Source organism: Perca flavescens, chromosome 13 (assembly GCF_004354835.1).
Source record: "Perca flavescens isolate YP-PL-M2 chromosome 13, PFLA_1.0, whole genome shotgun sequence".
Classification (NCBI taxonomy): Eukaryota; Metazoa; Chordata; class Actinopteri; order Perciformes; family Percidae; genus Perca; species Perca flavescens.
Genome location: NC_041343.1, coordinates 17,508,763 through 17,521,988, shown reverse-complemented (window position 1 = coordinate 17,521,988; position 13,226 = coordinate 17,508,763). Strand labels below are relative to the sequence as shown.

The window sequence follows — 13,226 nt, the reverse complement described above, 5'->3', positions numbered from 1 at the left end:
ATGGATCTGTTTTCCTACTTCTTTACCTTTTTCCTCCCCACACTCCCTCTCTGTTTGCTCTGATTGCTTTGCCATGCTGTTGCGGTTCCCCTAGATTTTATTTGAAGACACACAGTGAGAGACAGGACGCTGTCTTCTTCAAACACGTCGCTTTGATCAGATTTTTTTGAGTGCAGCTGTACACATCTTTAATTTGCTTTCTGCTTCTGGATTTGATCAGAAGGAGCCTCACACACTTAGCGTGCAGTGTCTTTGGTCACGGAACAACACAAAGAACTAGTTTGCTGTTTTGGTCTCTTTCTGAAGTCTATTTCAGTAATTGAGCTTTGATTGTACAAAATATGTAAAGGTTAAAAGAATGCTTTTTTGGGAAATACGCCAATTAGCTTTCATCGAAGTTGGATGAGAAAATTGATAACACTCATGTCTGTGCGGTAAATTTGAAGCTACCATCAGCAGCCAGTTAGCTTAACTTAGCACAAAGACTGGAAAAGACCTACCTGGCAGACACTCTAATTAATTACTATTTAAACACATTATATCTTGCTTGTTTAATCCGTACAAAATGTAAGAATAAAAATAACACACTGTGGTTTTACAGGGTGTTTACCTTGCTTGTCTAGCTGTTGTTTTCCGCTGCTTCCAGTCTTTCCGCTAAGCTAAGCTAGTCTGCTATCAGTATAGCTTCATATTTATTGTACAGACATAAGAGTGGTACTGTATTGATTCTATCATTCAACTCTTTGAAAATGTTGAACTATTTCTTTAAGGATTAATTTGTCTGACAAGATGAAAAGGTTACAGAGATGACAACTACTAACTGCTATTCCTTTATAGTTTTAGGTTAAGAGTGTTCTTACTCCATCCGTTGCAGTGACGGTCAAGTCAAACTTGTCCAATCCCTCATCCCGGTCCAAAGCTGTGCTGGTGCAAATCTGGCCAGTCTCCTTGTCAATGGTAAAGTGGGTCGGTGCTGCACTCCCAGAGGCAGAACCCAGGATGTAGGATATAGCACCAAAGGAACCACGATCCTCATCTGTGGCTGACACCTAAGGGAAAAGCGACACCAGGTAAGACATGGCCACTGACCGTCCACAGCCTGTGACACTTAAGGATTTCAAAAAGAATCACACCAACACATCCAGCAGGTTATCAAAATCTGTGTGAAAGAAAACATACGTGTCATAATTATTATATACGAGCTAAGGGCCTTTCTGTTATCACAATAATGTCCCATATTACAGTCACCTCACAGGCCCATACATCTGCACTTGTCAAAATATCACGCACCATATCACTACTTGTTATGGTTTCCAGAGTACTATAAAAAACGAGCATCTGTGAGAGCAATTCACTTTTATAGATATACCATAAAAAAAAATGGATAGATCTCCCCCACAGTGTGTGCAAAAGGAAAGGTGGTGAGGTTACCATGGATACAGAAGGAGGAAACTGACAAGAAAGTTTTGACAGAGGTTGTGAGTTTGGTTCGAGGTCAACAGAGGCACTTTGATGAATGATGAAAGGTCAAACTGGTTTTCAACTGTCATTTAAATAAGATACCGACTGACTGACTGACTGACTGACTGACTGACTTACTGGGAGAGCCATTTAAACACAAACCTCAGACATTAATCCCTTCTACATTTTTGGCTGGTCCGCAGCGACCAGCCCCATGACTCTCTGTCACTGAGTGATGAAGTTCCATAATTGTCATGGGGTGAAACCTTCGTCTGGTCTGTTTAACAAAGTAAGTAGGTTTTGACCGAGTCTTGTTCCCCTACAAAGGACATCAAACTTTTGTCACAAAGACACGTAACAGACACAGGTCTTGACCTTACCTTTGACTTTTTTGTCTAATCTACCTAACATCCTTCTTTCTACTGCACACACACACACATACACACACAAATATGCATTGTCTGCTCCGATTAAAACACAAACAAATCCAAATACACAAAGATATCCCTGCAAAACAAAAAAGGAAAATGTCCTCTGTGCTCCAGGGTCCTGACTGAAGTTTTACACCGGCCCATAATATGTATGTTTGGTTGTTAAAAGTAGCATTCTCCCTCAGATCTCAAAGCCTTGAAGGCGAGCCAAGATCCAGGAGAGCTCATGACATCACTCCCTCTCTGTCATATACAGTCTTTCTCATGAGGCAACAGTAAGAAAGCTTAAGTGTCTAAATTTCCCAGAAACGTTTAGTTTAATTTCGTTTTTGTGTAAATACTGATTAAAGTTTGAAATACGATGAAATGCTATACATGATAATGCAAAATTCAATATACAAAGATCATTACAATTAGAAAGATAAACAATAAAGATAAAAGACAAGTTGTCATACATTGTGAAGAAAAAGTTATAATATATAGTATATCTGACTTTTTAGCTAAATTTGACTGTATTCTCTTAATTAATAGAATGTACATGACGACTATGGGATGAATTATTATTCCCAAAACCTTTTTTTCATATAAGTGGCCCCTATATTATGTTGTAATATCCTCCCACAGTTTAAAGTGCATAATAGCTCGGCTTTCTATACATCCACCAGTGTTGCCGTAGTGTTTTCCACCGCAATCAACTTCTCAAAAAAGGGTTCAAATTGAATAAGACTGATGTAAACGACACATCTCTTATTGTACATGTCTCAGCTTGTTGTTTAATGATTTCATCATTAGTCTGAATCCTACATGGGAACTTCCCCTGGCCCTGAACCCCACAGAGCCCGGGACCACCATAGCAGACATCCGGCAATGACCTTCCTTCCGTCCCACCAACACATGTCTTCACCATTACACTTACCTACTGGTTATGGACAGACAGACATAAACACTACCACCATGACGCACACGGTTGCTCATATAGGATATTAAAATATGGGAATATTAGAAAAGCTCTTTCAGGGTTTTTAGTCAGTGTTACCGCAGCTAGACGGTTGTGGTTTTGAGGGGTCATACTGTACCCCTTCCTTTGGTCAGTGTTTACAGCTGGGGGATTTTAGATCATTACTGGGACTTCCTTCAGAGTACAGTGTTGAGACTAACACAACCTTTTGGGATCTATGCACATGTCTGGGTGTTCGTCATATCTTTCTGACTGTCTGTGATGGATTAGCCACCTGTGGTGATGAGAACAGGACGAATGTGTTCATGCTCACACACAGACACCCGCGTATATGATGACCCTATCCTTTTCACTAAATCTAATTAAAGAGGCTTTAACACCCATGACCGCCCACCTGGTCATAGGGTGACTTCATCATCACCTCTATCTTTACCCCATAAATTCCGTTGTAGATCACAAACAAAGATGAGGGAAAGGGTGCTCTACCCTGGATAAGGCTGTAAAGAAGACATGACTGTGTTTGTTAGGTTTATCTGAAAATACAGGGGTTGGGCACAGTATTCATAAATACGCTTGGAAGTAGTTTTAGACGGGAGTCTTGGACTGGAAAAGGCTTGCATAGAGTCTGGGAACAAGAAGGAGAGCAGGACATTGATTCTCCACACTCTAAAATTTAAATACCCACAGCACAGCAGTATGGTATGGATTCTTCATGCAGGAAAAAATATGCAAGACAAACACAAGGTTGCACTAAGAAAACGCCTGTGCAAGCACTCTTCATGGCAAACTTGGGAGCTATAAAATAAAAGATGTAATGATTTGGGCTGTTCTGCTGCAACATACTACATGCAGTACAGTAGTTCTGTGGTTCCAGATTTAAAATGCTAAAGTAGAACAACAACAAAAAAAAAAACAGATACAGAAACAAACCTGCAAGGTTGCAATACATGACAGTATTGTCAATTGTCAACAGTTTGAAATGTGTACCAGAACAAAATCATTTGAACCCTCCAGAAAAGACAGGAGCTTGTAAGAATCAACTCTGTCATCAGTACATTTCCTCCTGTCAATCCATATGACAGCACAGCACCAATGTTCAGTTTACACTGCACAGGCCAGAAGGATGGATCAAACTGACATGCCGATTCAATACCAGAAACTCCTCTCCCAATTTGTTGCAGTATCCTGCATTTACAAAACTTATCTTGACTAAAAAAAGTAGCATGATAAGGTGATCTAGTAAACACACACAGTCGACATGTCTTTTTAAATCAAGAGATCTTGTGGGCCAGACGAGGGTGTTTGCCAGGGAGGAATTCCTCCCACACCAGAGCCTGCTTTCTGATGCATGACCAGCCAGCCAGCATTGGCTCTGCACACCTATTCCTCATTGTACTCTCCGGAGTTTTCCCGCTGTGATAAACATAAGACTACATAGCAGCACATACACAGACAACAGCCCATACCTTTCAACATCTAAATCTCACTTGCTCTTAAGTATATATGTTTGCATAGATATTTGTGGAATCTTCCACATTTACACGTTTTTGAAAGTGGATGGCAGGGTGGTCTAGTCGTTAGAAGGCCTGGTTTTTAACTGTGAGGTCAAAAGTTTGGTCCCCATGTTCATGTAATGCTTTGGAGCAAGACACTAAACCTTTAAAGTGCGTTATTACAGTAAGTTGTTTTGGATGATGCAGCATTTACAGATATGCAGTTAACATCCACATTCACATCCTATGGTATTATTTTAAAGAGCCATAATGGTGGTTTTGCAAGTTGACTTTCATACATTATTGGCATGAACTGAAACTAATGGCTGCCTGGAAGGTGGTGAATGTCTGGAGTGTGGTTCACTTTGGAAAATGGCCTGCAGTAATGCTAAGTATACACAATTTGTAGTTAATGGGCTTAAACGTGTAAAACTGCCAATGTGGTTTTTTTCTGTGGGAACTCTGATATCCCCACCTGGTGTCATACAATGCAGAAGTGTCCTATGAAAGGAGCATGGCTCAAACATGTCTGTTAATGATAACTGACATACAGGCAAAACATTTAAAGTTTATAATCACTTCTAAAATGCATAATTTGATGTACTAGCTGTGCAGTTTCCTTTTTGACTTGGATGGACTTGGTCTTTCAGAGCATTTATCAGTGGAAAAATCATCAAAACACAAACAGGCTTAAAAAATGCTACAGTTAAGCATCTGTCAACCATCTGAATATGTAATACATGAAACATAAATTCAACCAGCATGCTTTCCGTTTAAGATTGTCATGCAGTACTTTGATTTACCTATCATGTAGTTCATTGACCGACTATAGACACAGACTAAGTCTCACAAAGCCCATGTCAGCCTGGTAAGGACTATGTGAAAAACAGTCAGGAAGAGCGTGCCGAGTATCGGATTCAGCCAGGACTCATGCCTGAAGTTTTTTGTCCATAGAGAGACATTCATTCCTGGCTGGGACAGTAGAGGAGCGATCACTCACTGGAGCATTAGCAAAGATCCAGACCTCATCATTCATTTGCTGCACTCGTCTTCACAAGCGCTCTCTCTTTCTGTTTCTTTGTGTCTCTACCTTTCCACTTAGCCTTTCTCTATCGTACGTTCCCACTGTCATTCTCCTTCTGCGGATACATGGATGGGTGGCTCTACACTGAGGTTACAGATACAAACCTAACCCTAACCCTAGCGGAGAAGGAGTGGTCTCCTGTCTGGGATGGGGTGCAGATTACCAGGTAGTGTCTAATGACACCATTGGGCCAACATCTACGCCAAAACCTTCGCTACTGTTTGCGCCCACATCTTCAAACCTCAGCGAGTGACAGGTGCTGTATGGCTTCAACTGACTTGTTTGAGGTTTTATTTGCTTTTACTTCAAGTGGATTATGTTTTTCCTCTTTCTGTCCTTCATTATACTCATAGTTTGCCTTTAATATATTTTGCTGTACAGAATCTCCTCTCTCCTTTCTTCTCTATTCTCAGCTTGTCCAGATGTGGGCGCTGGTCCAGGTATGTCCTGCTGTTCCCTGCAGTTTGTCTCCGTAGACATCAGTTAGTGTCAGAGGGAGTCTGCGCACGGCTGCTCGGACGCAGCTGCAGCTCTGCTGCGGCTCTGGACTTTTATAGCTTCTCATGAAAGAGACGGAGAGAGAGAGATTCTATAGGCTTTCATTGTAAAACCTGTAAAACACAGAGATTTTTCCCAATCTAATCTATTCTTCCTCTGGCTGGTGCCAGCCCCAAGCAATCATCATCTAAGAGGTCAAATAGGCCAAAAAGAAGCCTAATATTAATGCAAATGTTGTCCCACTGTATGCAGAATTAAAGGATGATTCTGGTTTGTTACAACTTGGGTGTTACTTTAGTAATATTGGCCATCATTTCTATAAGTTGTGCGGTTATGATGACATTGTACTCTGGCTTTAAACTGGCATTGATTCTTAGTCTTTTTTGAGTTGACTCAAATATTTCCTCATTTAAATCATAATTTTGGTCATTTTATTTTTTTTGCTATATGCCTTGATTTTCTGTTTCATGTTTGGCAAATCTTGGAGTTCCTGGTTGATTGTTTTCCATGACTGCTCATGTTTCTTTCTTCATCTGACTTACTTTTAGGGACATCACTGCATTCCCAGATGTCACAAATTAACTTGATGAGCACAATCTTATTATTACTGATATAACTAAAACCTATAATTAAACCCAAGCTATAAACAAATCAGGAATTATCCTTTAAAGTAGCAGCAATGACCATAAAAGAGCATGATAGACCTGGAGCTGGTGAACTGAATGCATCGTTGGATAATTGCACACAAGTTGAAGTTATTTATAACAAACTGAAATAGGAATAACTGTGTTGGAGTGTCGGGTAGAGCTAAAACATTAATTTAAAATTGTTTTACACTATATAGTTTTTACACTGACACATTCCTTTGCTCTCCAGTTGCATTCCTCGTATTAAGCATTCTGCAGATCTCCAAATCAATTTGTGCCTTTCTGCTGCCAATGAGTTGAGGCACTATGGGTACAATTAAGATATATGGCAGGGAAGGAGAGAAGGGAGGGGAAGGTCAGAGTGAGGGGGAAATAGTTTGGCAAAGGAACAAAAGGCAGGGCTAATGATAACATGAGACCTTGAAATGGGAACGAGGAGGACCGAGGCTTCATCTAGCTTTTCCTTCAATCTCCATTCCTCCCTTGACCTCCCCTTTCTCTTTTAGCGTCTCCCCTCTTTTCTGTCCTCTCTCTCCCTCGCTCGTTCTTTCAGCACCCTATTACGGAAAGTGCTTGTTGTCTTTCATGTGGAGTTCACGGCTGGAAATGATTAGGAACATCAAACCACTGAAGGGAAGAGAAGGGGAGGGAGGTAAAAGAGACAGAACGAGAGAGTTGACTTCTATATTTGGAAGAAAGAATGCTAATATTATTAATGAACATAATAAGGGATGATGGCCACTAAAAAAAGTCTTTCTGCCTCTTTCTCTTTAAGTCTACCACAAATGTGCATAGTTGTAAACACATACACACACAGCAGGACACATTTGTAGATGTTCCACACTCAAAGCAGTAAACTATACCATACAGTTACAGCTTTAGCCCATGGAGTTTAACGTGCAGACATGTGGTGTGTGTTAGGAAGTTTATCTTTGGGCTGCATCTCATGTTAAAGGACACAGGAGCTGTTGTTAAGGCAGTCCAACCATGTCTGATGTTTGGAGTTTTCCATCCCTATATCTGGTTTATTTTTTAATAATATGAGTCTGTTATGTTTTACCCTCTACACACTCAGAACAATGTTAGATTTCAATATGTAACTGGAATAGGAAATAGTCAGTGCTACCATCCCTTTTAAACTAGACATCTACAGCACTACAATGTCCATCACCATTAGCTCTATAGAACAAGCTGCCATCTCTTTTGTGAAAATAGGTAGAGGAAGAAAAGAGAGGCAGCAGACTGTGAATGTAAGTTAAAAGTGTGGTCTGGAGGAGATAAAAAGCTAGTTACAGGGATGAAGAGAGGGAACACAATAAGGGATGACATCACCATACTGGAGTGATAAGAGGCGCAGGGGGATTTAGATGGTAGTGATTCTATCTTGGGCAAAGCCCTGCAATGTGACAACTCTTAACCCGGGTTTGGAACTGTGTGTGCCTGTCTACGGTATGTGTGTGTCAGTGCCTCCCTCTTTAAAAGATTATTTTCAAAGGGAATCCTGTGGGCCCTGAGTGACAGCTGGCCTAATCAGTGCAGAAATCAGCCCTATTTTTTACTTACTGTTAAATATTTATAGGCGTTTAAACCCTGTCCTTCCGTCTGTGTCCAAGGCCTCAGCGAGACTCACTCTGGCTAGTGCGGCAGCTGCTAGCAACAGAGGTGCATATCTGTGAAATACCATGGATTTTATTGTCACTATCTGCTAACAGGGAAGCTAATGAGGAGCTTTGGGTCAGTTGTCAAAGTTGAAGGGTGAATGTGCACGTTCACCATCCACGGAGACAAATAAAAATTGTCACTATATATTCCCGCTTGTGGTCATTAAATGGTCTAAAGTCTGCATGCGATAGAGGCAATATGGCCCACAATTATAAAGACTTTCTTTTTTTTTTTTAAACATAATTAGGGAAATCAGCATTGCACCCTTGTGACTGATCCTCATGTCAGTAATCAAATTCGGACATCTGTGAGCTTAATGAGGCTTAACGCTGTTCCAATGTTGATTTCTAATATTCTAATAATATCAAAATATACTGTGAAAATGAAGCGAAAGCTGCTAAAACAGACAGAACAAAATACATGACTGAAACGTTTTCCTAGGCCATCGTCTTAGATTTACACATGAGCTCTGTACTATAAAGTGAGCGATGATTATCACTTATTGCCTTCCAGTTGTAATTTAGCTCCAGAGATGAAGACAAAACAGCAATTAAGGAGTGAGAGAACACAACGACGGATTGGAGTTGGACCTTAGACAGGGGACTGCTGTCTGAGACTGTCTGAACGAGAGGATGAATGATTGAGAGAGAGCGGCCCACGGTTGCCTCAGGGACACCGCTCTGGGTAATTTTGAATCCTCTAACTAGCTTAAACGGCAGTATGTGTTTAGGAGGATGCATCTGTGTTTCTGCTGCAGCATTTCTTCCAGAATGGGAGCAGACATGTGTGTATATATAAATGTTGGGCATTTTAGTGGTTTATCCAATAAAAACATGACAAAGAGACAGAGAGAGTGTGGAATCTGTTTTGTTTTCTTCCTTCACTGGGACACCACAGGATTTAAATTCCCTTTGACAAGTATGTGGGACTCTCAGACCACTGTAAAGAGTATATCATTAGGAGCAGGCATTTGAAATTTAAGGGTGAGCATCTTGTTGATGGTTATTGTTTCCGATTTGTATTTTATGTTCACAGAATGTCAAGGGAAGAGGTGGCTAGAAGACAAGACTGGATCTATCTACTCTGTTGGCCATTTCTTTTGTTTGTGGGCTTTGCATATTGGCAAATGTTGTGTGTGTGTGTGTGTGTGTGTGTGTGTGTGTGTGTGTGTGTGTGTGTGTGTGTGTGTGTGTGTGTGTGTGTGTGTGTGTGTGTGTGTGTGTGTGTGTGTGTTTTGTGGGCAGACACAGTGAGCAGTTCTGATTATGAGTATTGATTAGTCCATCTGTGAGAGCAAAAAGCACAGAAAAGGAGGAGATCAATAGGTGTGAACAATCTATCATGAAGACAGCTGCTGAAGGAATGGAATGGAAAGAGTCAATATCAACTTCCTCCAGAGAAGTAACGTTTTCTAAATGAGATTCTGTCATTAGCAAAAATTCTAAATCTTATCAAAAGTGGAGACAAAATGTTAGAAAAATGTTAGCTTTGAACTGTGATAAATCGGGTGTTATAATCTTATCTTTATGTTTTTATTTTGTAGGGGAGATTTTCCTGATAAAAACGATGTCTTAAATTAAACATTATTACCACCATCACTATTTTAGTCTGAGATGCTAAGACAAGGTTTTCCAATCCAGGGCCAATGGGAAGACTCCTGCCTTTTCAATAACATGGTTGATGATACGCAAATAGAAATACACAAAATACTTTCTAAACACGCTACACAAAGGTTCAGGCTAATCCCTGTTAATTGTGTGGCTTCGCTCCACTAAACCAAAATAGTGTCTCTGTAGCTTCTGTAGCCCTCCGCCTATTTAGTCATGCTTCCTGGATGTGATCCCTGAGGCGGTGGGATAGTGTCATCATGGCCTCGTCAAACACCTTGTCAACAGTGAGTTGTAACACTAAGGACAATGGGTGTAAGTTAATTAATGCCAGACTCCAGCCAAATAATTCAAAATGTTGGTTGTGGCTGGTACATTTTTCTCACAGCCACAATGGTGCATTACCATCTAGATATCCTAATTGGGTCTTGGCAATAACTCAATATTGTCATTTATTGACTTTTTGTAATATCATATTGTTTACCGTTGGTGTCCAAATTAACGATTCCAAGAAAATTGTAGGTAAAAAATAATTAAATTAGTTATAATAAATAAGTTTGCTGAGTTTAAAAAAAAATGTGAAACATAAAATTGGACTATTTTAAAAATGTAACTGGCTGGTAAAACGTCAAAGCAACATGGGGATTTCTGGATGTATCAATTGACTGTGGCCACTAGACTTTTATTTTTGAGGTGCAGACTTGTTTTAGCAGAGAACCTAAACACAGCTCACTGAAAAGCCACAAATGTCTCTCTACCACTCCCGCTCTCCACCAAAAGATCAAAACATGGCAGATAAAAATGGCTGACCTGACCTCATACAAACCCAGAGGTAAACTCCAAAAATAATTTGTCACTGCCGCAATGATTCCTCGTATCTTACCCTTACGGCACTGCCTTGGATAGGGCATCGTTGTACATTGCCAGATGGAAGCCTTTAACTCAAATACTTATTACATTATTTATCTGTTACTTTCTCTGCCTGGGGGCTGAGAATACAATAAATCTAGCCAAACTTGGGTTAAATGATTCTATACTGACATGTTTCCAATTCAAACTAAATCACAGCTTTATAAAGTAAATCTAATTGAAACCAAGTTCCCCTCCGTGGATCAGCAAAGCTTTTTTTAGATGCATACAAGCTTCCAGGCTAGTTGAAGCCTGATTTTCTCCATATAAACATTTATGTTTCAGTGTCATTTTATTTCTCGATCTGTAAACCAACAAGCAGCTATGTGGGAGGTTCACACTAATAAGATAGAGTGTGTTTATCATTATAAGTAAGCTAGGCTTTATTGGGGACAGACTAAATCACCTTTTTTCTGCCCTCCAGATCTGACAATATTAGTTTCAGGGACACATGCTGAATGTCTGTGTGCATGTGTGTGTCTGTGCGATCAAATCAATGTGAGTCTTAAGGGTCAAAGGTGAACCAAACTTCCAGCTGCGCCTCTCTTTCCTTGACCCCTAGAGATGAGTTTGTGTGTGTGTGTGTGTGTGTGTGTGTGTGTGTGTGTGTGTGTAACAGGTCACCCCTAACGCTGCATGAATGTGTAGATAAGTAAGAGAAAGCAACACCTGGTATCTTTGTACAAGCCTTTACTTCAGGGAATCAAACTCATGCATGATGTGACATCCCAGGGTTCAGCAGGGTTAATCTCACTTTTTGTTTTGTTTTTAAGAATCAACACACAGAACAGATTTTAACAGCTGTGTGCATGTGCGTTTTCTTTCATCTTTGCCTACTTCTGCTTTTTTCACCTGAATCCCTTGTCTACATCTGTACTTTCTCCAAGTCGCTTCCTCTTTCACTTGTTCTGCCTGAGGTCATGCAGTTACCGACCTCCACCTCAGGGAAGTGACAATAGTAAAGGATAGCAGGAGCACCCCCTGAGCTTTGAGCTGACATCTGGCGTTGGGTTACTCTGACAGTTGTTAACTGCAGAAAGGCACAGCAGCTCCAAACCAGAGGGTCCATGTGTGTTTGTGTGTGTGTGTGTTTGTGCACAGTTTTATACCAAGTCTGCACACTTCAAACAGTAAAGTAGAAAATAAAAGAGAGTGGATATATAATCCTATAGTGTCTGTGTATCAAAGCAGTCACATCTCCAGTAAGAATATACACAGTATATAGCATTATAAAAGTGACTGTCTTAAAGAGGTAAACCACCAACCTTCGCTGTAATCTCTCTCTCTATATTCATATTTTGGATATGTTATTTATTCATTAAGGCTCCCCATTAGTCATTACCACAGTAACAACTATTCTTTTTGAGGTCCACACACAAGACAAAAAGATATGAGCATTATTTTGATTGAAATAAGCGAATGTGGCTGCCACCGCAGTGTTAGTATTCTAATATATAGTGATCCCCTGACTGTTCCACCAGGCGCGCCATGAGGTTGACATGTGGTTGAAGAGAAGTGTCTACATGGTTTTGTAGACACTTTTCTATGCTAAGCACATCTGTAATCATTGCTGTAGATGTACAATATGTGCTATTTTGACTGATCAATCATCATCAGAGAAGGATGTTAGGTCTAATAATTATGAAAAGATGAACATATGCAAAACAAAATACTAAAGCTTAGAGTTAGATATTTTGTCCGAAGAACAACAAAGGCAAGTGACATTTACTTAAATTGGTTAAACAGCCTTGCGTAGTGAGCATTAGATAATCCAATCCATACTCAAATCACGTCAGACCAGACTTGAAATCTATAAGATTATCCCACATTCCAAGACTAGTAATGTCCATTTCCATGTGACATTATTAGTCAATCTTTCCTCTGCACAATATAAACATTGACATTTTTTTAATGTGTTCTTGTCCGCTGCTGTTGATGCCTCAGTATTGCACCCTCCCAACAGACGTTTGTATTAGGGCTGGACGATATGGAGACAATCAGATATCGCGATATTCTTGTCCTAACACCTCAATGTTGATATTGTGGCGATATTATAGGGTTGACAATTGGTGCTTTAACAAAATATCTTCACAATGAGATTTTAGATAAATAATCTTCAGTAATGTAGATATAATGACTACGTGGGTAAAGGTAAAAATAATAGAAGAGCTAGCTGTTACCCAGTCGGGTAACAGAAAATGATATCACTTTACTGTAATGCAGTCTCTAAAACCAGGAAAAGACCAAACTTATGCCATTTACGATATTACGATATCCAAAATCTAAAACGATATCTAGTCTCATATCACAATATCAATATAATATTGATATATTGCCCAGCCCTAGTTTGTATTCTGAATAAATGCAGACGTCTTGTAAGATATTTGCCCACTAACAGTGTTGTATAACCAAAACTCTGTTCAGACTATAGTACTGTGTTTTACTGTACATGCCCTTGACCTTTTCGATTTTCTGC

At 39.9% G+C, this 13,226-nt stretch overlaps 1 protein-coding gene across 1 annotated transcript in view; it reads right to left on the bottom strand.

Moving 5' to 3' along the window:
• dchs1b (dachsous cadherin-related 1b) overlaps positions 1–13,226 on the bottom strand; it is an 84,161-nt gene that overhangs the window by 20,459 nt on the left and 50,476 nt on the right. Inside the window, exon 5 of the mRNA XM_028594854.1 lies at positions 861–1,049. Within this exon, the coding sequence (XP_028450655.1) occupies positions 861–1,049 (189 nt within the window). The remainder of the gene's footprint in view (positions 1–860; positions 1,050–13,226) is intronic.